The sequence below is a fragment of the Zingiber officinale genome, chromosome 11A (assembly GCF_018446385.1).
Source record: "Zingiber officinale cultivar Zhangliang chromosome 11A, Zo_v1.1, whole genome shotgun sequence".
Lineage (NCBI taxonomy): Eukaryota > Viridiplantae > Streptophyta > Magnoliopsida > Zingiberales > Zingiberaceae > Zingiber > Zingiber officinale.
The window spans coordinates 97,364,993-97,385,795 of record NC_056006.1 but is presented as its reverse complement, the minus strand read 5'-3'; the positions used below and the strand labels follow the sequence as shown (position 1 = coordinate 97,385,795).

General features: G+C 37.7%; 2 protein-coding genes across 4 annotated transcripts; both read left to right on the top strand.

Moving 5' to 3' along the window:
* Window positions 1-3,070: 3,070 nt before the first annotated feature.
* On the top strand, window positions 3,071-9,183 carry LOC122032129 (probable cellulose synthase A catalytic subunit 5 [UDP-forming]). 2 transcript variants are annotated; one of them, XM_042591386.1, is made up of 15 exons: window positions 3,071-3,360; window positions 3,541-3,889; window positions 3,972-4,167; window positions 4,391-4,596; window positions 4,686-4,788; window positions 4,900-5,074; window positions 5,226-5,492; window positions 5,579-5,924; window positions 5,998-6,135; window positions 6,242-6,367; window positions 6,454-6,666; window positions 6,796-7,069; window positions 7,492-7,688; window positions 7,772-8,122; window positions 8,210-9,183. In XM_042591386.1, exons 2-15 carry the CDS (start codon window positions 3,809-3,811, stop codon window positions 8,792-8,794), a joined length of 3,258 nt encoding a protein of 1,085 aa, XP_042447320.1. In that variant the 5' UTR covers window positions 3,071-3,360; window positions 3,541-3,808; the 3' UTR covers window positions 8,795-9,183. The 2 variants fall into 2 exon arrangements, with proteins under 2 accessions (XP_042447320.1, XP_042447321.1); XM_042591387.1 differs by having other exon boundaries at window positions 3,071-3,364.
* A 5,047-nt stretch (window positions 9,184-14,230) lies between these two features.
* LOC122032126 (probable cellulose synthase A catalytic subunit 5 [UDP-forming]) lies at window positions 14,231-20,403 on the top strand. 2 transcript variants are annotated; one of them, XM_042591384.1, is made up of 15 exons: window positions 14,231-14,317; window positions 14,468-14,756; window positions 14,859-15,054; window positions 15,403-15,608; window positions 15,698-15,800; window positions 15,911-16,085; window positions 16,263-16,529; window positions 16,603-16,948; window positions 17,020-17,157; window positions 17,242-17,367; window positions 17,454-17,666; window positions 17,792-18,077; window positions 18,683-18,879; window positions 18,952-19,302; window positions 19,401-20,403. In XM_042591384.1, the coding sequence occupies exons 2-15, from the start codon at window positions 14,676-14,678 to the stop codon at window positions 19,983-19,985; spliced, it is 3,270 nt and encodes a 1,089-aa protein (XP_042447318.1). In that variant the 5' UTR covers window positions 14,231-14,317; window positions 14,468-14,675; the 3' UTR covers window positions 19,986-20,403. The 2 variants fall into 2 exon arrangements, with proteins under 2 accessions (XP_042447318.1, XP_042447317.1); XM_042591383.1 differs by lacking the exon at window positions 14,231-14,317 and having other exon boundaries at window positions 14,345-14,756.
* The last annotated feature ends 400 nt before the right edge of the window (window positions 20,404-20,803 follow it).

Genomic DNA, 20,803 nt, shown 5'->3' with positions numbered 1-20,803 from the left:
GAGTAGAATTTTATCACATCCATTTACATACTTGAATATCTAATTATTTAATCGTATCTAAAAATTTTCTTTATATCCTATTTTATTTGGATTGAATATTAAATTCTTCATCAGATTTATAAAAATTATCATAATCTAGGAGATAGTCAAATAGTAAACAAATTATCCTATTGCATAGAGATAATCTGGCAGATAGTCAAATACTAAACAAGTAAACTCAATATTTTAGAGTTTCCATTCAAATCAAATCAGATATATTTACACTATAACACAGTGTAATGGAGGTTACCTAGAGCAGCCAACTGCTGCTTTTTGATGGAGTTATAAGAGTCTTGCGGATATGGTGTTGTAATAGAATATTTAGGTTTTATCTAGTTACATGTGATTCGATTTTTAATTATGATATATTTAGAGGATTTTTTTTTCAAATGAGGATTATAATCAAAGGATATTGGGTTCTTTCACTACTGGCTGCGCGTGCTTTCCGATTTATCCTGGTGATCAGTAAAAAACTTCCATGACACTAGACTAATCACTCAAGGATAGTCAATGAGGTTAATTGGGATTATTATTATTTTTATGGAGTTATAAGAGCATCCACAATTATGGTTACTCTCAAGGAACTCCTTCAATATCACATCAATGTCATATCAAAAGTAAAAAAATCCCTCCATTTATCTCTACTATAAAAAAAAAAAAAAAAACTCTTAACAATTTAATTTCATAAATGATTAAGATTAATAATTAAAAAATGTATAAATATTATCATATATCAAATAAAAATATTTAATAATTTTTATATAAATGTTAAAAAAAAATTTAAAATGTCACCCGTGGGAGCTCCTTTGTTTAAATTGATTAATAAATTTGTTTACGTTCGTTAAATACAAATAAGCTGAATAAATTTGAATAACTCAAATGAATAAATTTGAGTAGCTCAAATGAACAAATTGAATCCAGATGTGTTCATAGATTAAATTAAATAATCAAATAAATTTAAATTAAAAATTGATTAATTTTCTTATTAATCAAAATTAATCTTCTAGTCCATGATCTCATGTAAACAAGTTGAATCGAGCTGAACAGTATTAGGCTCGTGCTCGACTCGTTTAAGTTATATTCGAGCTCGAGTTCGGCTCGAGATCGAATCGAACTTTTATCGAGCTCGATCGAACTTTTATTACAAGGCTCGAGCTCAGTTCGTTTTGAAATTATCAAGCTCGCAAACAGTTCGAGCTCGGCTCGTTATTAGCTCGATTATCATAGTTAACGGGCATAATTCGTTAAGCGAGTTCGAGTTCGAGTTCGTTTTCAGACTCATTTTAGAGCTCGTTTTTTTTACTCATTTTAAAACTCATTTTAAGGTTCGTTTTAGAACTCGTTTTAGAGTTCATTTTTTTGCTCGATTTAAGGCTCGTTTTTTTGGCTCGTGAGCCTACAAACGAACATATTCGCGAGCTCACGAGCCGAATATCCTTAAGCTCGAGCTTGGCTCGATAAAACTGTCGAGCTCGAGCTCGGCTCGATAAGATAAACGAACGAATTCGAACGAATTTTTTTATCGAACCGAGCTCCGAATAACTCACGAACCGTTTAGTTCATTTATATCCCTATGGATAAGTCCTAGACCCTATCCATTCATTAGTAGAGTGAACTGGATTCCATCTATTTAACAGGTGGAGCCAGTTCATCTCTCAATGAACTTGAAGGGTCTCTTCTAGTCTAAAAAATTTTGGACTAGAGAATTTGATCTTCCCAAATAGTCTATATTCTTGATCATTAATTTAATTAATTTGATCAAAAATCAACCTCCAAATGTCTGTCCATTTGCCAAATTATTAATGCTCTCTGCTCACATCAACATTGTTGAACAAGTCGATTAATACTATTTATTTATTTTTGTTAAAAAAACTCAAAAAGAAAAATCCATACACACAAAGAGTCAAAGATGTCCAACTCGACAAGGAAATAACCTTTTGTTGTTTTTTTTTTTTTTTTTTTTTTTTTTTTTTTTTTTTTTGGCCTTTCTAGGGGGTGATTCGTTCATCCTATTATCTCCGTTAATCTATCCCTAAGTTATAGCTGTTAATATAAATAAATAAAATATAAAAAAATATATTCAAACCTATTAAATTTCGATCCTAAAATCTTTATAAAAATATCTAATCTCGCAACCATCACGTCCTTAGAGTACCTTTATTTTTTTTTCTTTTACAAAACTTTCATATCGAACGACGTGCTACCAAGAACCTCATTTAATATACATATATTATTATTTATTTATTTTCCTCCTCTTTAATTATTTTTCTTGCAATTATTTATTATCATTTATGATGATGGTGTTATCACGATGAAATATGAGGTTTGAATTTTAAAGTTAAATACCTTTCTTATGTGTTAGTCATTATTCCAAATGTTAGTAGTCATTATTTCAACGGTTAGTAATCGTCTATGATTTACCTTCTTCGTATTGATTTTGAGACAGATTGATAGAAATATTAAGATGAACATATTCACCTTTTATCAGAATGATGGTGGCCAATGAATTGCTCCCGTTCAACCATTTGCCGTTGCTTTTCTTTAAGACGGTCGAGGCACACGTCATCATCCACCATCAGTAACAATAATTTAATTAAACGACCATTATAACAATTTTAATAATAATTTTTGACCATGTGAAAAAGTTATTTTAGTCCATTTTTAATAACTAAGTTGATAATTTTTTATATAAAAGTATTATTTGAATCAAATTCAGTTAAAAGGAAAAAAATTAATTTAATATATTACAGATTTATCATGTCATATAGTTGGTATAATAATATTGAATATAAAAATATTTTTTAATATCATGATAATTAAGGTATACTTTTAATTTTGTTGACAATTTTTAATTCTTTACCATTTAATGTAATGATCCATCATTACATTAATTATTGGAGCAAAAAGCGGATGTAAATATTCACTCCCATTTTTGCCCATAATTAAAGAAGCGAAGCGGCACGTGCACAGCAGGTTGGATGAACTTTGTTTTTTTTTTTTACTTTGGTCCATTCACGGCAACTATTTCACATTCAGTCCCCTGTACCTTCTCCGTCCTCCCATGGCGGTTTCCCCCCTCTATCTTTCAATTCATTGGCTGTGAGCGTCATGTGCGCCAGTTGTGTCGGCGTATGTGCAGGTCAGAAGAGACAGATCAAAGTCCGATTGTGTTAGATTAATCGCAGAGCAGCAGGTGCCCGGAGAGATCTCGATTAATGGGGGTTTGGAGTTTCAGATGCAGAGGATCTGGAGTTGCGTTCGGAGTTTGGATCACGAGTCGGTCGCAGAACAGAACAACTCAGACGTCGCCTTCGCCACTGTGTAGGTCTTCCTTCCTCTCGCCGTTTGCTTATCATTATCGTCGTTGATTCATTGATCCATTGGACTTTTTGTTTCTCCCGCTCCAAGTTATCTCTTTGGCCTCCTTTTGTTTTTTTTTTTGTGCCTAGTCGCTGCTGATCCTTTTTTATTTCTTTCCTTTTATTGATCCGGTTGGCGCAGTGTAAGCATCAAGCAATAATAAGTGGTGGTAGTGGTGGAGGGGCTGAGAGGAGGAGAGGTCGGTAGGTGTTTGCTGGCATCTCGTTACTTTAGCGGAAGGCCAAGGCATTGCGAGTTGGAAGAGATACGAGCGGCTTTGGATCGTCTTCCGCGCATCCTTTGCATCAACTTGAGAGAGGGAGCTCCAATGAGGTCGCAGCCGCTTTGATTTGAATCAAGTTGCTGTTTTTTCGAGTGTTTCAAGGAGGATTGAAGCAATACCTACCTCATGGAGGCGAACGCGGGGCTGGTCGCCGGCTCTCACAACCGGAATGAACTCGTGGTCATCCGCCGCGATGGGGAATCTGGGGTAATTCTCCGCCTCCTTGTTCTTTGACTTTTTAGTTATTTCCGTCAAAATATGATTTTGATTCGATGTTTTGGCTTTGCAGCCGAGGCCACTGCAACACCTGAGCGGGCAGGTGTGCCAGATCTGCGGTGACGATGTCGGTCTCACCGTCGACGGCGATCTCTTCGTCGCCTGCAACGAATGCGCTTTCCCCATTTGCAGGACTTGCTATGAGTACGAGCGAAGGGAGGGCAACCAAGTATGCCCTCAGTGCAAGACCAGATTTAAGCGGCTCAAAGGTAAATACAAGAGAGAAACGCAAGGAAGCCCTAATCTCTTATTTCTCTTTTATTTACAGTAGCAATTATACCAAACACAGAAACTTCCCTTTCAGTAATCTATCGTTTTTGTTTCGGACGTACTACTGTTTCTTCCGGAATTCACTTACAGCATTGTAGTAGATCTTTTTTTTTTCTCTTTACTTGCATCAGATTGTTAAATTCCACTTTCTTGTATTTGCAGGGTGTCCTCGTGTGCCTGGCGATGAAGAAGAGGATGACGTTGATGATCTCGAACACGAGTTCGAATGGGGAGATGACCATGACTCACAGTACATGGCAGAAGCAATGCTGCACGGCCACATGAGCTATGGCCGCCAGGGTTACATAAACAACCCTCATGTGGCTCATCCTTTGCCCCAAGACCCCCTTCTTACCAATGGTGAGATGGTATGAACAAATTAAAATTCGCTCCGGTTGTTTTGCATTCAGTAATGCCCCTCAGTTCTGGTGGATGAGTTCCATTTTTCATTTTCCAGGTTGATGACATTCCTCCAGAGCATCATGCTCTTGTTCCTTCTTTCATGGGCGGGGGTGGGAAAAGGATTCATCCGCTCCCCTTTCCAGATTCCAATATTCCAGGTGGGCACACTATCACTGGAATCTACTATTTGTTTGCAATTAGCTATGATAACATATGACTCATTAGGTTTTCAGTACAACTAAATGATGATAAAACTATCAATCTCACAGCGCAACCTAGATCCATGGACCCCTCGAAGGATCTTGCTGCTTATGGATATGGAAGTGTGGCATGGAAGGAGCGAATGGAGAGTTGGAAGCAAAAACAAGAGAAATTACAAATGGACAGGAGCAATGGTGGTGATAAAGTCTGGGATAACAATGATGATGAATCTGACTTACCATTGTAAGCCCTAAAGTCTTTTTGATGCCTTTATATTTGTATTCCTGTTATTAACATGTTGACATTGGCTGCGCCAATTTTTATTCACTAGTCGATGTTAGATAATACCAAAGGTTGTTTCTTCTGTAATTTGATGTGCTATTCATCTTTGTAGAATGGACGAAGCTAGACAACCATTATCGAGAAAGCTTCCATTCCCTTCAAGCAAAATAAACCCATACAGAATGATCATCTTAATCCGGCTGGTAGTTGCTGGGTTCTTCTTCCATTACCGAATCACTAACCCTGCCAAAGATGCATATCCATTGTGGCTCATATCCGTCATATGTGAAATCTGGTTTGCTGTTTCTTGGATTCTTGATCAGTTTCCCAAGTGGCTTCCAATTGAAAGGGAAACTTATCTTGACAGATTATCACTCAGGTAGTTTAAGTTGACCATGAGAATTTATTTATTCATCTTGATTAATTTCTTGGATATTTTCCTACACTGTTCAATTTTGTACCTAGGTATGAAAAAGAAGGGCAGCCTTCTCAATTAGCTTCAATTGACATATATGTGAGTACAGTTGATCCAATGAAGGAACCACCTTTAATTACTGCAAACACTGTTCTCTCGATCCTTGCTGTGGACTACCCGGTTGAAAAAGTATCTTGCTATGTTTCTGATGATGGTGCTGCTATGCTGACATTCGAAGCATTGTCTGAAACATCTGAGTTTGCAAAGAAATGGGTTCCTTTCTGTAAAAAATTCAATATAGATCCCCGTGCACCAGAATGGTATTTTCAGCAAAAGATGGATTATCTGAAGGATAAAGTCCACCCTTCTTTTGTAAAAGAAAGAAGAGCTATGAAGGTTCCAAATAATTATATTATCATTATAATTTATGTACGATAGCCGTGTAACTAAACTTTCTCTTTTATTTCAGAGAGAATATGAGGAATTTAAGGTACGAATAAATGCGCTGGTTGCGAAAGCACAAAAGGTGCCTGAAGAAGGGTGGACAATACAAGATGGAACTCCTTGGCCTGGAAATAATGTTCGTGATCATCCAGGCATGATTCAGGTGATTTTTTTGTTCTATTCAATTTTTTGTACTTGTATGAAATAATTATGTTTTCATTGGGTTTATGAATTCAATTTCTTGTTTTACTGATATAATATATTTTCAGGTCTTCTTGGGGCAAAGTGGTGGGTATGATATAGATGGAAATGAACTGCCACGTTTGGTTTATGTCTCAAGAGAAAAGAGGCCAGGTTTCAATCATCACAAAAAGGCTGGAGCCATGAATTCTTTGGTGAGCAAGTGCCTTTTTGATGGATTTGTCAACCTGAGTGTCAAATAGCTGTAGTTTTGCTCATATTATAGTAATGGATTTGGCAGGTCCGAGTTTCTGCAGTACTTACAAATGCACCCTATCTGCTGAATGTTGATTGTGACCATTACTTCAACAATAGCAAGGCAATACGAGAAGCAATGTGCTTCATGATGGATCCACTTATAGGGAAGCGAGCGTGCTATGTGCAGTTTCCTCAGAGGTTTGATGGTATTGATCGACATGATCGATATGCTAATCGAAATGTTGTCTTTTTTGATGTAAGTGTGTGCATTTATTCTATGTTATGCATTCCTCAGTTTCTGATTTTTGTATTCATCACACATAGTTAGTTAACAGTTTATTTGCACATGTTGTGAGCACTGAGTACTAAAACAAACACGATGCAGATCAATATGAAAGGTTTGGATGGTATTCAAGGACCAATTTATGTTGGTACTGGATGTGTTTTCAGAAGACAAGCACTATATGGAACTGATGCTCCCAAGAAAAAGAAACCTCCAAATAGGACTTGCAATTGCTGGCCTAAATGTTGCTGTTGTTGCTGTTGTCCTGGTGGAAGGAAGAAGAAGGCAGCAAAAGCTAAGCAGGAAAAGAAAAGGTCTAGCTCTAAGATTGCTGAGAATGGAGCACCGGCATATGCTCTTGAAGGCATCAAAGAAGGTATCAAAAGTGTGTTGATGATTGTGTCTGATTATAGCAATATTACTTGCTGTTATTGTTATTTACTATGCAGTATAGTTTCATGTTTATCATTCTTTAGGTGGTGTTATGTTACTTCTTCCAGTTCTGATAATCATAGTAGGCAATGCAGTTCTCAGAAGTCGCTATCTAGTCATCTAATATCTTCTCAAGAGTCACCACAATGTATTATTAGCACTCAGGGATTGACTTGGATTTTCTCTCTTTATTTTCCATTCTGCTGTGTCCTTTAATTCATTTTGCTTTTCTATTGCATTCTTTAAGCATTGAGGCAAAAATGATTTATCAAAACTATTAAGTATCAGCTGGCTCTACAATCAGCTGGAATTCTATGTATTTGTGTTCACAAACTTCCACTTGTTAATCATTTTGTCTATTAACAGAAAATGGAACTGAAAAACCTTATACGACGGCTGAGCAGAAGTTAGAAAAGAAATTTGGGCAGTCTCCTGTTTTTGTCGCGTCTACTCTCCTAGAGAATGGGAGAACACTTAAAGGTGCTACTCCAGCTTCTTTGTTAACGGAAGCTATCCATGTTATTAGCTGTGGCTATGAAGATAAGACAGACTGGGGAAAAGAGGTATTTATTGTTGTTTTGATTTTTGTTTTCTAACTACTGTCAAGCAATCTTTTCTTAATGTCATATGATTTTACTTATTCCAGATTGGATGGATCTACGGCTCTGTGACAGAAGACATATTGACAGGTTTCAAGATGCATTGCCATGGGTGGAGATCCATATATTGTGTTCCATCAAGAGCTGCATTCAAAGGTTCTGCACCTCTGAATCTCTCAGATCGTCTTCACCAGGTGCTGAGATGGGCTCTTGGTTCTGTTGAAATTTTCTTGAGTAAACACTGTCCTCTCTGGTATGGATATGGAGGTGGGCTTAAATGGTTGGAGCGGATGTCATACATTAATGCTACTATCTACCCTTGGACCTCAATTCCTCTCCTGGCATACTGTACCTTGCCGGCTGTTTGCTTGCTTACTGGAAAATTTATCACCCCAGAGGTAGCCTTGCTTCTGTTTATCACATTCCAATCTATTCTTTTATTATTGTTTCTCAAGGCTTATAACAATTTGTGTTCTGGATTGCAGCTTTCCAATGTAGCAAGTCTTTGGTTCTTGTCACTTTTCATTTGTATCTTTGCTACTGGCATCCTGGAAATGAAATGGAGTGGTGTTGGCATTGATGACTGGTGGAGAAATGAGCAATTTTGGGTTATCGGAGGTGTTTCAGCACATCTCTTTGCTGTGTTCCAGGGGCTTCTAAAGGTTCTTGCCGGTATAGACACCAATTTTACTGTTACATCAAAGGCCGGTGACGATGAAGACTTTTCCGAATTGTATACATTCAAGTGGACCACCTTGCTCATCCCTCCTACAACATTGCTTATTGTGAACTTCGTCGGCGTCGTAGCTGGTATCTCCAATGCAATAAACAATGGATACGAATCATGGGGACCTCTATTCGGAAAACTCTTTTTCTCCTTCTGGGTGATCGTCCACCTGTATCCATTCCTCAAAGGTCTTGTTGGTCGGCAAAACCGGACGCCTACAATTGTCATTGTCTGGTCCATTCTCCTCGCATCAATTTTCTCATTGCTCTGGGTACGAATCGATCCATTCCTGCCAAAATCAGATGGCCCTCTCTTGGAGGAGTGCGGATTAGATTGCAACTGAGCACAAGATTGGCATTGATGAAGTAAACTACATGGCATCCGCGCCAATGTACATAAAGTTCTGCATCAATTTATAGGTTGGAAGCAGTGTGCTACAGCATTTTTGTTCTCTTTATTAGCCGCCGAAACAGTAGCCTGATTGTCTCTGCAAGAACAGCAGCTGGATGAATGGCAAGACGAAGGTTCAGCTTTGTTGATGTATCATTCCAGTCCAATATGTACATTGGATTCATCACGGTAAGGCATGCCTGATTATTTATTTATGGTGATACTTAACGACATAAAAGAGAATATTTACATTGCGCATTCTTTTTTAATTTAATCACAACACTTGTGTCTTATATTAAACCTTCAAAGTTTTCTTTACATTCCATGAATTATATGCATAAATAAAACTGTGTTTGGGTTGCTTGAGCCATGTGTTTGACTGTTTTGGATGTGCTGAATCTTTGGTCGACGACGCAGTTTGTGGGGAAGGCAAAATTCATGAATGAGAGCCTTGTCATTTTCCTCTTGTTCTGGCATCTAATACTCTTAATGGTCAGATGGGATTCACCTCACTTTTGGCTGGCATCTTATATTCTTTGCACGAAAAGATTAGATAGGGTGTTCATGTGACTTTGTGATATCTAATCCTGGAAATCTTTTCTTATACTACGTATAATAAATCTAATATGATCTCATCTTTCTCGGGAGCTACCTTTTTACTTGATAATTTGAACTATCTAATGGTAAAATGTGAAGTTGACATCTTAACAGTCTGATACGGTGTATGATAATGAGGTCCAATAAAAACGTGATAGTCAGAAGTCAAGGGTACATGACAGTCAAAAGTCAAGGAGACGTGACAGTCAATAGATAAGGAACGATGTCAGCAATCTAATTCTCGGTCGGGTTTCAACAGACCGAGATTCCAGATTTGAGATACTTGGGTAGATAGTTTGATGACACCTGATCAGGATTTGACGGATTAAGCTCTCACGGCCTGACGATACGTAAACTCGATGCTCTCAGTAAGTTAGAGATCTTGGTAGCCAACTCCCGACCAGCGTCGGGACTATCTCTCCACAATCTCGACCTCCCAAGGTCTAGACCAGGTGTTATACTCGACTGATCATACTGGGTTGTCCTACTCCTTCTTGGTCAGGACGGAGAGCGCTACAGGACAACGAGATCATAGAATCGTAACCGTCTGTCAGAGAATAACTACCAAGTGTTAGGGAATATTCCAATGGTACGTAATCACCTATGAACGAAACCTTCTTTCAAGCTACAGGAGGATGTCATGTATCCTCCGTCACCCGACAAAGTCTGACACCCGACATTCTCTGGCATCGGTCAGACTCCAGAAGGTATGCACTGCCATATAAAAAGGGAGGTCTTTTCCCTCATGCAGGTACACTCTTTCGCATATTCACACTTGTCTTCTACTTTCTTTTTTCTTCGTACATTGTTCTTCTAGGAAAAAAGTACCTGATTTGAGCATCAGAAGGCCTGCGCCGAGGACTTTTTCCTTGGTTTTTGGCCTCTAATGCCCATGTGCCTGTCTGAGTATGCACAGAGCTTAGGTACCGCCGGCTCAGTTATCGTCGTCCATCAGCACCACGTGGGAGTCTATTTTTGAAAGTATATACGAGAAAGGCATCTCAGTCACCCCTCCATCAGTATCCGTAACAACTTACCCATCCCTCGTCTAACTCAGATTTCAGACAGAATCATAGTCCTTTCAGATCAACTTTATTAACTCTGGAAGGGTCATCGAACTAAGATAACCTGAAGAGTATTTACATTGGTAGAAAATCGAATCATGTCTTTCTGATGACAAGTCTTATCCAAGTACCAACTCGGTTACACGGCGGGGGTGATAATTTGAACTATCAAAGTACACCTTCTTATTTGGGAATGAACATTTATTGGTGTTAAATGAAAATTTATAGGTGTAAAATGAAAATATTGGAAAGGGAGTTTCGACGTATTGGTAAAATGATTTGGGAATGTACATTTACAGTTGTAAAATGTGCATATGCAGCTGCCTATAGAATATTCAAAGTAGGTCAAGAGAATGCCAGCCTTTTCCGCTGTCCCATCTCAATCAACCATGCATATTTTATCATCATTTCTGAACATGTTAAACATATTTTTATCTCATTCAGCTTTTAAAGAGAATTTAAAATTACTACTCAAACAAAAAAAAAAACAATTCAACCCAACCTTTTTATTTTTTTAAAGTCATTTTAAACAAATCTACACAAGTGCTTTAGACTTAAAACTCTTCTTTTTTTAGGTCTTCTACACTCTACAATAATGGAGATGCTTGTGTAACATGCATTAGGTTACACTATCTTTTAATTTATTGTAACTTGTTGCTAAGATTATTGCTTATATAAAAAAAAACAAGGGTAAAAATTAATTAAAAAGGGCATCTTTAATTATTATTTTCATTAAAAAGAGTATATATATATTTTTTTAAAAAAATCAAAACAATACCCTACTACCATATTTCTCATGTAGAAAATACTTTTATTTATATTTTTTACAATTCTAATAATTAAATCAGACACTCATTTGTTTTGTTTTGTTTTTTTGCTAAGAAATAAATGATATAATTAATTACTAGTGTGGTCCTTAAGCTAGTTGAGTTTTGTGAGTAACATACAACAAATTATCACATTAATTTCACTGCCAATGTTCATCAATGATATCGATGTGCTACTGACAAGGCGTTTGATGGCTCAATAATTCAGCTATAAAAGAAAAAGAAAAGGAAGTGCTTCCAAAATTTAATTTAAAAGGAAGAAAAGAAGAATTAATTAAGGAGGAGGAGGAAGACAGGGCACCAACCTATCTCACTTCAAACAGTATATATTAATCCTAGTCTCACTTTAATCATGTGGAGATTAATTAGCACAGTAGTATATTTCAATTGGTGTTAATTAAATAAATGGAGAGTGTTAACGTTAATGGCGGATTAAACAGGGTTTCATGAGTGTCGGTGGCTCATATGTACATGGATAGAGCCATGTTACTTGATGTGTGGCGTGGAGGAGTTGAGGGAGGTGACTTTGCCTTTGTGTTCTTGTGGGGGTGGTTGAGACTTGAGATGTCAATGAATGATTGATTGATTGAGGTTAGTGTTTATCTAAATAATTAAAGGAGTCTTAATTAATGTAATCATGTGTCAATGTAAACAAACAAATGTTGTGAAGGTGGCCGGCGCGTTTAGCTTAATTTTAAAAAATACCGCCCTCAGCTTGTTCCTCTATGCAATTCATCTCCTTTGGCCTTTGTCAAAGCTACCACCTTGATGCTTCTCATGTTGTGATCTCTTAGATGTCCTATATTATTCTTATTTTTTTTTAATCTCTAAGGAACCTTTAAACCATCGAGTGAATATCATCTTGATCGTACTAGGGTTGTACGTGCGCGTCCGATCGCCCAGCCAGGGCACGTGGTTGAGGTTGCAGGAGGCCTCGTGACCTCACTGTAAGGTTGTGGTTGCAAGGCCGTCGCCAAACTGTCACTAAGAGAGGAGATGGAAAGGAGAGAGGATTTAGTATATTGACGAGATGAATTTCGAAGTCGGAGATCGAAGATGAGAAGATCGGAATGTGAGATCCGAGAGGATATGATCAAAGAGGATTTTAGGGGCGTCGTGAGAAGAGGAAAAATAAGAATGAAAACCCTAATTACAAAGTAAACAACATAATTAAGTTTTCTTATTGCTAATTAAATATAAAAAATATAAAATTATGGTAAAAATACTCAAATAACGACAAATTTAATGATGGTTTTTTTTCCATCACTTAACAACCGATTTTAATATCCATCGCTAATTAATAATGAAATTTAAATTTTATTACTAATTAGTCATAAAAATTATTTTGGTTGCTAAATTAGTGACTTGATTCAGGGTGCCTGCCCGTGAGCGAACTGTATAGGCACCTAGAATAATTCTAGGCGCCTATATTCATCTCAAGATTTTTTTTAAGTTTTAATTTAGGATATATTATATGTATTTAAGATTTAAAATTTTAAGATTTAGGAGTTAAGTTATAATGTACATAAGATTTTTTCTTTAGGGTTCAGACTTTCTTTTTAAGTTATAGTGTTCAAAATTAAAAAATTTAAATGCTCACGGAGTATATTATATATATTTAGGATATAAGATTTTAGGATTTAGGAGTTGAATTATAACGGATTTAAGTTAATAAGATTTTTCCTCTAGAATTCAGACTTCTCTCTTGTATTATTATGTTCAAAATAAAAATTTTAAGTACTCACGGAGTATATATATATATATATATATATATATATATATATATATATATATATATATATATATATATATATATATATATATGATGTTTTAAGATTTTTTTTTTTAAAAAAATATAAAATTTAGATGCCTAGATTAAATTCAGGCGTCCCAACCAAAACTTTTGAAAAAATTAAAAAAATCAATTGTGGACTATTCGATAGGAATGATTCGCAAGATATCATTACTAATAAAAGATTTTGATATGCTATGGACCTTGGGATGGGAAAGTAACATTGCTCATTTTATCCTAATCCATCTTTTAATTTATTCAATAATTTATATATCGTGATAGTAAAAGAAATGATTATGTTGACTTTAAATATGCCTGGTAACCATGGAATTAGTTTATAATAGATCATCAAATTAAATTAGCTAAGAGGTGGAAAAACTTTTTTTATCTAAAAATATATACATGAATGGATCACTTATAGGATAATAATAAATTTATCATCCTACCCTTCAACTAACTCGGCGTAAGGTGGGTACGAAGAAATATATAAGCAAGATCACTTTGAGATTAGTGTTTTTCCAAAAGGTTCCATTACAAGAACAATCGAGTGAATTTAATAATAATTATTAAGAAAACTACAAATCGACAAAATGACAATAATAATCCCTCCACATTTGGGCATTAATAAAGTAAATGCACTTTTAATTAATTATAAGTGTGTTGTTTTTTTCCTCCCGCCCAATAAAAACCCTTTCTCTTTCTTAGCTGGCAGAAAGAGAGAGAGAGAGGTTCCGTGTTTTTTCACGCAGAAACCGTGTCGGCGGACAGGTTAAAAAAGTAAACAGCGCACGGAATACCTAAAAGAGGACCTAAATATTAAAAATTCCCAAATAGACCCCTTTTCCAAAATATCAGCTAATTATATCAAAATAAAAAATATTCTATATCTAATAATTTTAATTAAATTAAAATAATCTTATCGTATATTATAATTTTTTCTGTTAAATAACAGATGCCTTTTTTATTTACATGACATATTTGTGTCGGTCAAAGTTAAGAAAATAAAGGACTAAAGTGAACATTTCTATACGCGCGGGCGGCGGACGTGAAAATAAGTGTATTAAAACGAAAAAGAACCTGCGTAGGGTTGAATTGTCTTTTGAAAATAGAAAAGAATTAAGATAGTCGTACGAGTCGGAGCCCTTCTGCCCTGGTGGCCCTCGTCCACCACCGACAGCGCCTCCTTCACTGGGCTGGTTGTTCATCCCTCGCTCTCATTAATCTACCACTCCTTCCGCCTTCTTGATTCCCACCTCTCCTTCTTCCTCACCATTTCTTCAATTTTTAAATTTTCCTTTGTTTGTTTTTTATACCGATAAAGCTGAAATCGCAATCCGGTTGGGCAGCGGATGTAAGAAAATGGAGACGGTGGAAGAATAAGAGCAATTGAGGCGTCTGAGGCAGAGAGACTGACTCTGCGTGTGCGTGTGTGGGAGGAGGAATTGCTCACTGGCTCCTGCTTTTCTGTGTTTTGCTCGTCGCGGCAAGTGGACTTAGGGCTGTTCGACGTAAAGGAGTTAACTTGAGTGGTTTGGGGGCCCCTCGAGCGAAGAAATGGAGGCCAGCGCAGGGCTGGTTGCTGGCTCGCATAACCGGAACGAGCTCGTGGTCATCCGCCGCGACGGCGAATCGGGGGTAATCGCGCGGCTGCTTCTTGTTTTTCGTCAATTTCTTTCGCTTGCCGTCGAGATCTGATTTTTGCGTTTTCTTTGTTTTTGATTTGATATCGCCCCGCAGCCAAAGCCGCTGCGGCAGTTGAGCGGGCAAATCTGCCAGATCTGTGGCGATGACGTCGGCCTCACCGTCGACGGTGATCTCTTCGTCGCCTGCAACGAATGCGCCTTCCCCATTTGCAGGACCTGCTACGAGTACGAGCGCCGGGAGGGTAACCAGGTGTGCCCCCAGTGCAAAACCAGGTTCAAGCGGCTCAGGGGTAAACAACTGAACATTTGCGTTCTTGGTTCCCTCTCTAGTTGCATTTGTCGCAGATCTCTTCAACTTTTGCCTTTTTTTTTCCCTTCATGTTTATGTTTTATAACTTAAGTTTTTGTGAATTCTGCTGATTTCCAGTGCGAATATCCAAATCTCTTGCTTCAGTTTATCGAATATTGAAGTTGACCATTTGATACACCTACTATTCTTTTCACTAGATCTTCTCTAGTCCCAAGCTTTTATTGTGAACCTCCGTATTAGATCTCTCTGGTCCATTTCCATTTCTTTCTTAAGTCTAATCTTGCAAGCATCTTGTTTGAGCTTTATAATTAATCTTTTATCTGTGCAGGGTGCCCTCGTGTGCCTGGTGATGATGAAGAGGATGATGTTGATGATCTTGAACACGAATTTGAGTGGGGTGATAATCATGACTCACAGTACATCGCGGAGGCAATGCTAAATGGTCACATGGGCCACGGCCGCCACGGTGACATCAACGCCGTTCAGGTGGTTCATCCTGTTCTCCAAGTCCCTCTTCTCACAAATGGCGAGATGGTACTTGGACTCACCTTTTTTAAATTCGTTATTTCGCTCAGAAATTCCCTTCAATTCTGATTGACGATTACTAATTTTTTAATTTCCAGATTGATGACATTCCTCCGGAACAGCATGCTCTTGTCCCTTCTTTCATGGGTGGTGGAGTGAAAAGGATTCATCCTCTTCCTTTTCCAGATCACAATCTTCCAGGTATTTACAGTACCATGGGGATCTTCTACTGAACTAGAATGAGCTATTATAATGTCTACCCGTATAATTTAGTGCAAGAAGAAATTAATAACAAATATGATCCTTTGCAGTGCATCCTAGATCTATGGACCCTTCGAAAGACCTTGCTGCTTATGGATATGGAAGTATAGCCTGGAAGGAACGAATGGAAATTTGGAAGCAAAAACAAGAGAAATTGCACATGAATAGGAGCAATGGTGGTGATAAAGGCTGGGATAACAATGATGATGAGTCTGATTTACCATTGTAAGTTCCAAAGTGACACCTTATATATTGAAAATTGTATTCTAGTTAATTGTTTGTTGACGTTGGTTTGCTCTGCGATTCTCTTTGGTTTACTTCCAATTTCTCTAGTCAATGTTATGTGATTATACTAAAGAAACCTTTTCTTCCATAATTTGACTTTCTATTCATTGTTTGTAGAATGGATGAAGCTAGACAACCATTGTCAAGAAAAATGCCAATTCCTTCTAGCAAAATAAACCCATACAGAATGATAATCTTAATTCGACTGGTTGTTGCTGGGTTTTTCTTCCATTACCGGATTACAAACCCTGCAAAAGATGCATATCCATTGTGGCTCATATCGGTCATTTGTGAAATTTGGTTTGCCATTTCTTGGATTCTCGATCAATTTCCCAAGTGGCTTCCAATTGAAAGGGAAACGTATCTTGACAGATTGTCATTAAGGTAACTTTTTCAACATAAAATTTAATTGTTTGTTTAATGGTACCTGCATCTAACTGTTCATTCATGTTCCTAGGTATGAAAAAGAAGGCCAACCTTCTCAATTAGCTTCCATAGACATATTTGTGAGTACAGTTGATCCAATGAAGGAACCCCCTTTAATCACTGCAAACACTGTTCTCTCAATCCTGGCTGTGGACTACCCAGTTGAAAAAGTATCTTGCTATGTCTCTGATGATGGTGCTGCTATGCTGACATTTGAAGCATTGTCCGAAACATCTGAATTTGCAAAGAAATGGGTTCCTTTTTGTAAAAAATTTAGTATAGAGCCTCGTGCACCAGAATGGTATTTTCAGCAAAAGATAGATTATCTCAAGGATAAAGTCCATCCTTCATTTGTTAAGGAAAGAAGAGCAATGAAGGTATCAAAATGTTATATTATTATTGACAATATGCAAAGAATTTGCATCACTGAAATTGATTCTATTTACAGAGAGAATACGAGGAATTTAAGGTGAGAATAAATGCCTTGGTTGCTAAAGCACAAAAGGTACCAGAAGAAGGGTGGACAATGCAGGATGGAACACTGTGGCCTGGAAATAATGTCCGTGATCATCCAGGCATGATTCAGGTAGATTTTCTTGTACCAGTATGCTATAAGCTTCTTTGTTTTCCCAAGTCAATCTCTTGTTTTGGTGACATCATATAATTCTAGGTATTCTTGGGACAAAGTGGAGGGCATGATATTGATGGGAATGAACTACCGCGTTTGGTTTATGTTTCTAGAGAAAAGAGGCCAGGTTTCAATCACCACAAGAAGGCTGGTGCCATGAATGCTTTGGTTAGCAGTGTGCTTTGGATCAATTTGTTTGCCGGGGTTTTAGAAGTAGATATAGGTTTGCTAATTTGCCTAAATGCATTTGACAGGTCCGAGTCTCTGCTGTACTCACAAATGCCCCGTATCTGCTGAATGTTGATTGTGACCATTACTTCAACAATAGCAAGGCAGTACGAGAAGCAATGTGCTTCATGATGGATCCACTTGTAGGAAAACAAGTGTGCTATGTGCAGTTTCCCCAGAGGTTTGATGGTATTGATCGGCATGATAGATATGCTAATCGAAATGTTGTCTTTTTTGATGTAAGTACCTGTATGTTATAACTGATTGATTCTCAGTTTCACATTTGAATATCTATTGCAGAATTCTTTAATTTAAAATTGCTTTGTTCACATGGTTCAAGTGCTAAAACAAAGACATGCTGCAGATCAATATGAAAGGTCTGGATGGGATTCAAGGACCTATTTATGTTGGTACTGGATGTGCTTTCAGAAGACAGTCTCTCTACGGAATTGATGCTCCTAAGAAAAAGAAGCCTCCAAATAGGACATGTAATTGCTGGCCAAACTGGTGCTGCTGCTGTTGCTGTTGTACTGGTAGTAGGAAGAAGAAGGCCACAAAAGCCAAGCAGGAAAATAAAAAGACTAGTTTTAAAAATGCTGAGAATGGAACACCAGCATCTGCACTTGAAGGCATTGAAGGAGGCATTAAAGGTATATATTTATGCTTGTATCTGATCAAGTAGGACTGTGGGCATCCTTTTTCTAATACTTTGTAGGGTAGTTCTTAGTTTAACAACATTTAGTTACCTTTTCTGACTTCTAGTTCTTGTAGCCACTAACCATATGGTGATGGTTATGATTAAGGAAGGCCTTCTTTGCTAAGGAACGATTTCTTAGATGACTCGACATCTAGTTATCTATATCTTGTAAAAAGGCTGCTAAACTATTATGACTCAGGGATTAAATCGTTATCTTAGTTTTCTTTTTTCTAGGAATGGATGCCTTCTCTCAAAAGCCTAACAATAAAATAAGTCAATTCAGATGACTAAAAGATTTTGTATATTGTAACTCGTGATATATTGAAGGAACATCATGATACCCTTCTAGGAGCAGAGTGTTCAACTTTTAACTCTCCTGTAATTTCTAAGTTTCAAGTCTTTGACAGATGTTGCTACTTTGTCATGCTGTTAAGGCATCGGGCACAGTTAATTCAATAAAATACGTACATATGCAGCTGCTTTAAAATACGTTGGGATTATGTATGTTTGTGTTATTTACAAAAAATTCTGCTAGTTTACCTTCAAATATATTTACAGCAAATGGGACAGATAAACAGAATCTGACATCTGAGCAGAAGTTAGAAAAGAAATTTGGGCAATCTCCTGTTTTTGTTGCATCTACTCTCCTGGAGAACGGTGGAATGCCTAAGGGTGCTACTCCAGCCTCGTTGTTGAAGGAAGCTATCCATGTTATTGGCTGTGGCTATGAGGACAAAACGGACTGGGGAAAAGAGGTGTTTCTTCGTCTGGAAATTTTGCTTATTTTAATGTTAAGATATCATTCATAGGCTATAATTTTGCTGCAGATTGGATGGATCTACGGTTCTGTGACAGAAGACATATTGACAGGTTTCAAGATGCATTGCCATGGGTGGCGATCTATATATTGCGTCCCATCAAGGCCTGCATTCAAAGGTTCTGCACCTCTGAATCTTTCAGATCGTCTTCACCAGGTTCTCAGGTGGGCTCTTGGGTCTGTTGAAATTTTCTTAAGCAAGCACTGTCCTCTCTGGTATGGATATGGAGGCGGGCTTAAATGGTTGGAAAGGATGTCATACATTAACGCTACTATCTACCCTTGGACGTCAATTCCTCTTTTAGCCTACTGCACCTTGCCTGCTGTTTGCTTGCTTACTGGAAAATTTATCACCCCAGAGGTAGTTTTTTTTTTCGTTTCTCTTTTCCATTTTGTTTTCAAATTCCAAGTGATTTTTTTCCCCTCTTGATGCTTATAGTTGTACACTCTTAATTGCAGCTTTCCAATGTAGCTAGTCTTTGGTTCTTGTCACTTTTCATTTGTATCTTTGCTACTGGCATCCTGGAAATGAGATGGAGTGGTGTTGGCATCGATGACTGGTGGAGAAATGAACAGTTCTGGGTTATTGGAGGTGTTTCAGCACATCTCTTTGCTGTGTTCCAGGGACTTCTAAAGGTTCTTGCCGGTATAGACACCAATTTTACTGTTACATCAAAGGCTGGTGACGATGAAGACTTTTCCGAATTGTATACATTCAAGTGGACCACATTGCTCATCCCTCCTACAACACTGCTTATTGTGAACTTCATTGGGGTTGTGGCCGGTGTCTCCAACGCAATAAATAATGGATACGAATCATGGGGACCTCTATTTGGAAAACTCTTTTTCTCCTTCTGGGTGATCGTCCACCTGTATCCATTCCTCAAAGGTCTCGTTGGTCGACAAAATCGGACTCCTACAATTGTAATTGTCTGGTCCATTCTCCTTGCATCAATTTTTTCTTTGCTCTGGGTGCGCATCGATCCATTCCTGCCAAAATCAGATGGCCCTCTTTTAGAAGAGTGCGGATTGGATTGCAACTGAGAGCCAGAGGTTTGGTTACTATTGAAAGTCCCTCAACCACGGCTTATTTCTTGTCATCGGCACATACATGTATGTACACTACTCCTTTGGTGTTTTCCACAAGTTCACGAGCGGGCAGTCCTACTTTAAGTTGTAGATAAAAGGCGTGCTGCAATTTTTTTTTCCTCTCTTGTATGCGTCTCAATCTCCTTTCTCCTATCATGTAATTTGCAGTTTGGTCTAGCCATTGTGTAGTTTGTTTGCGCAAGTTGTTACAGATCTAGCTATTTATTAGTTGATTAAACCAGTGGGAGTCATGTATTGAATTGTGGCAGTCCATCTCTGTAGTGATTCATCTCAATAAGGCAGGCCTCGCCTTAAACATGCCACATGAAGAAGCTTCATCAAATATTTTGTTAGTTGATTCTATTTGCTCCTAGACTGGGTTCGTGTGTTCTTGTTGCTAATGATGTTCTTGTTATTAATAGTGAGACAGCATGATAATGTGTTCCTCTGCAGTTGTCCATAAGAAACCTTCGTGTCTGGAATTAATTACACCTGCTCTCTCTTCAAGACTGTTCCACTGCCTGAAATCATCTTTTCAGGTTCTCTGGTGATTACTTTTGGATCCCAGCTGCCAAAGGAACATGAAGGGGGACTGGTGAATTTTCACTTTCCATTTTTCATTCTTGATTTTTTGTGTTGGGTTTTCCAAGGCGGTCTCGCTGTCCTTTGGTGCAGGTCGTTGTCTTGATTAGCTGTCGGTGGAACTAGGGGCGAGTCCAGCTGTCTTGGATTGGTCCGCTGGACTGTAAACCAATAAGTAAGTTTTGCGATGT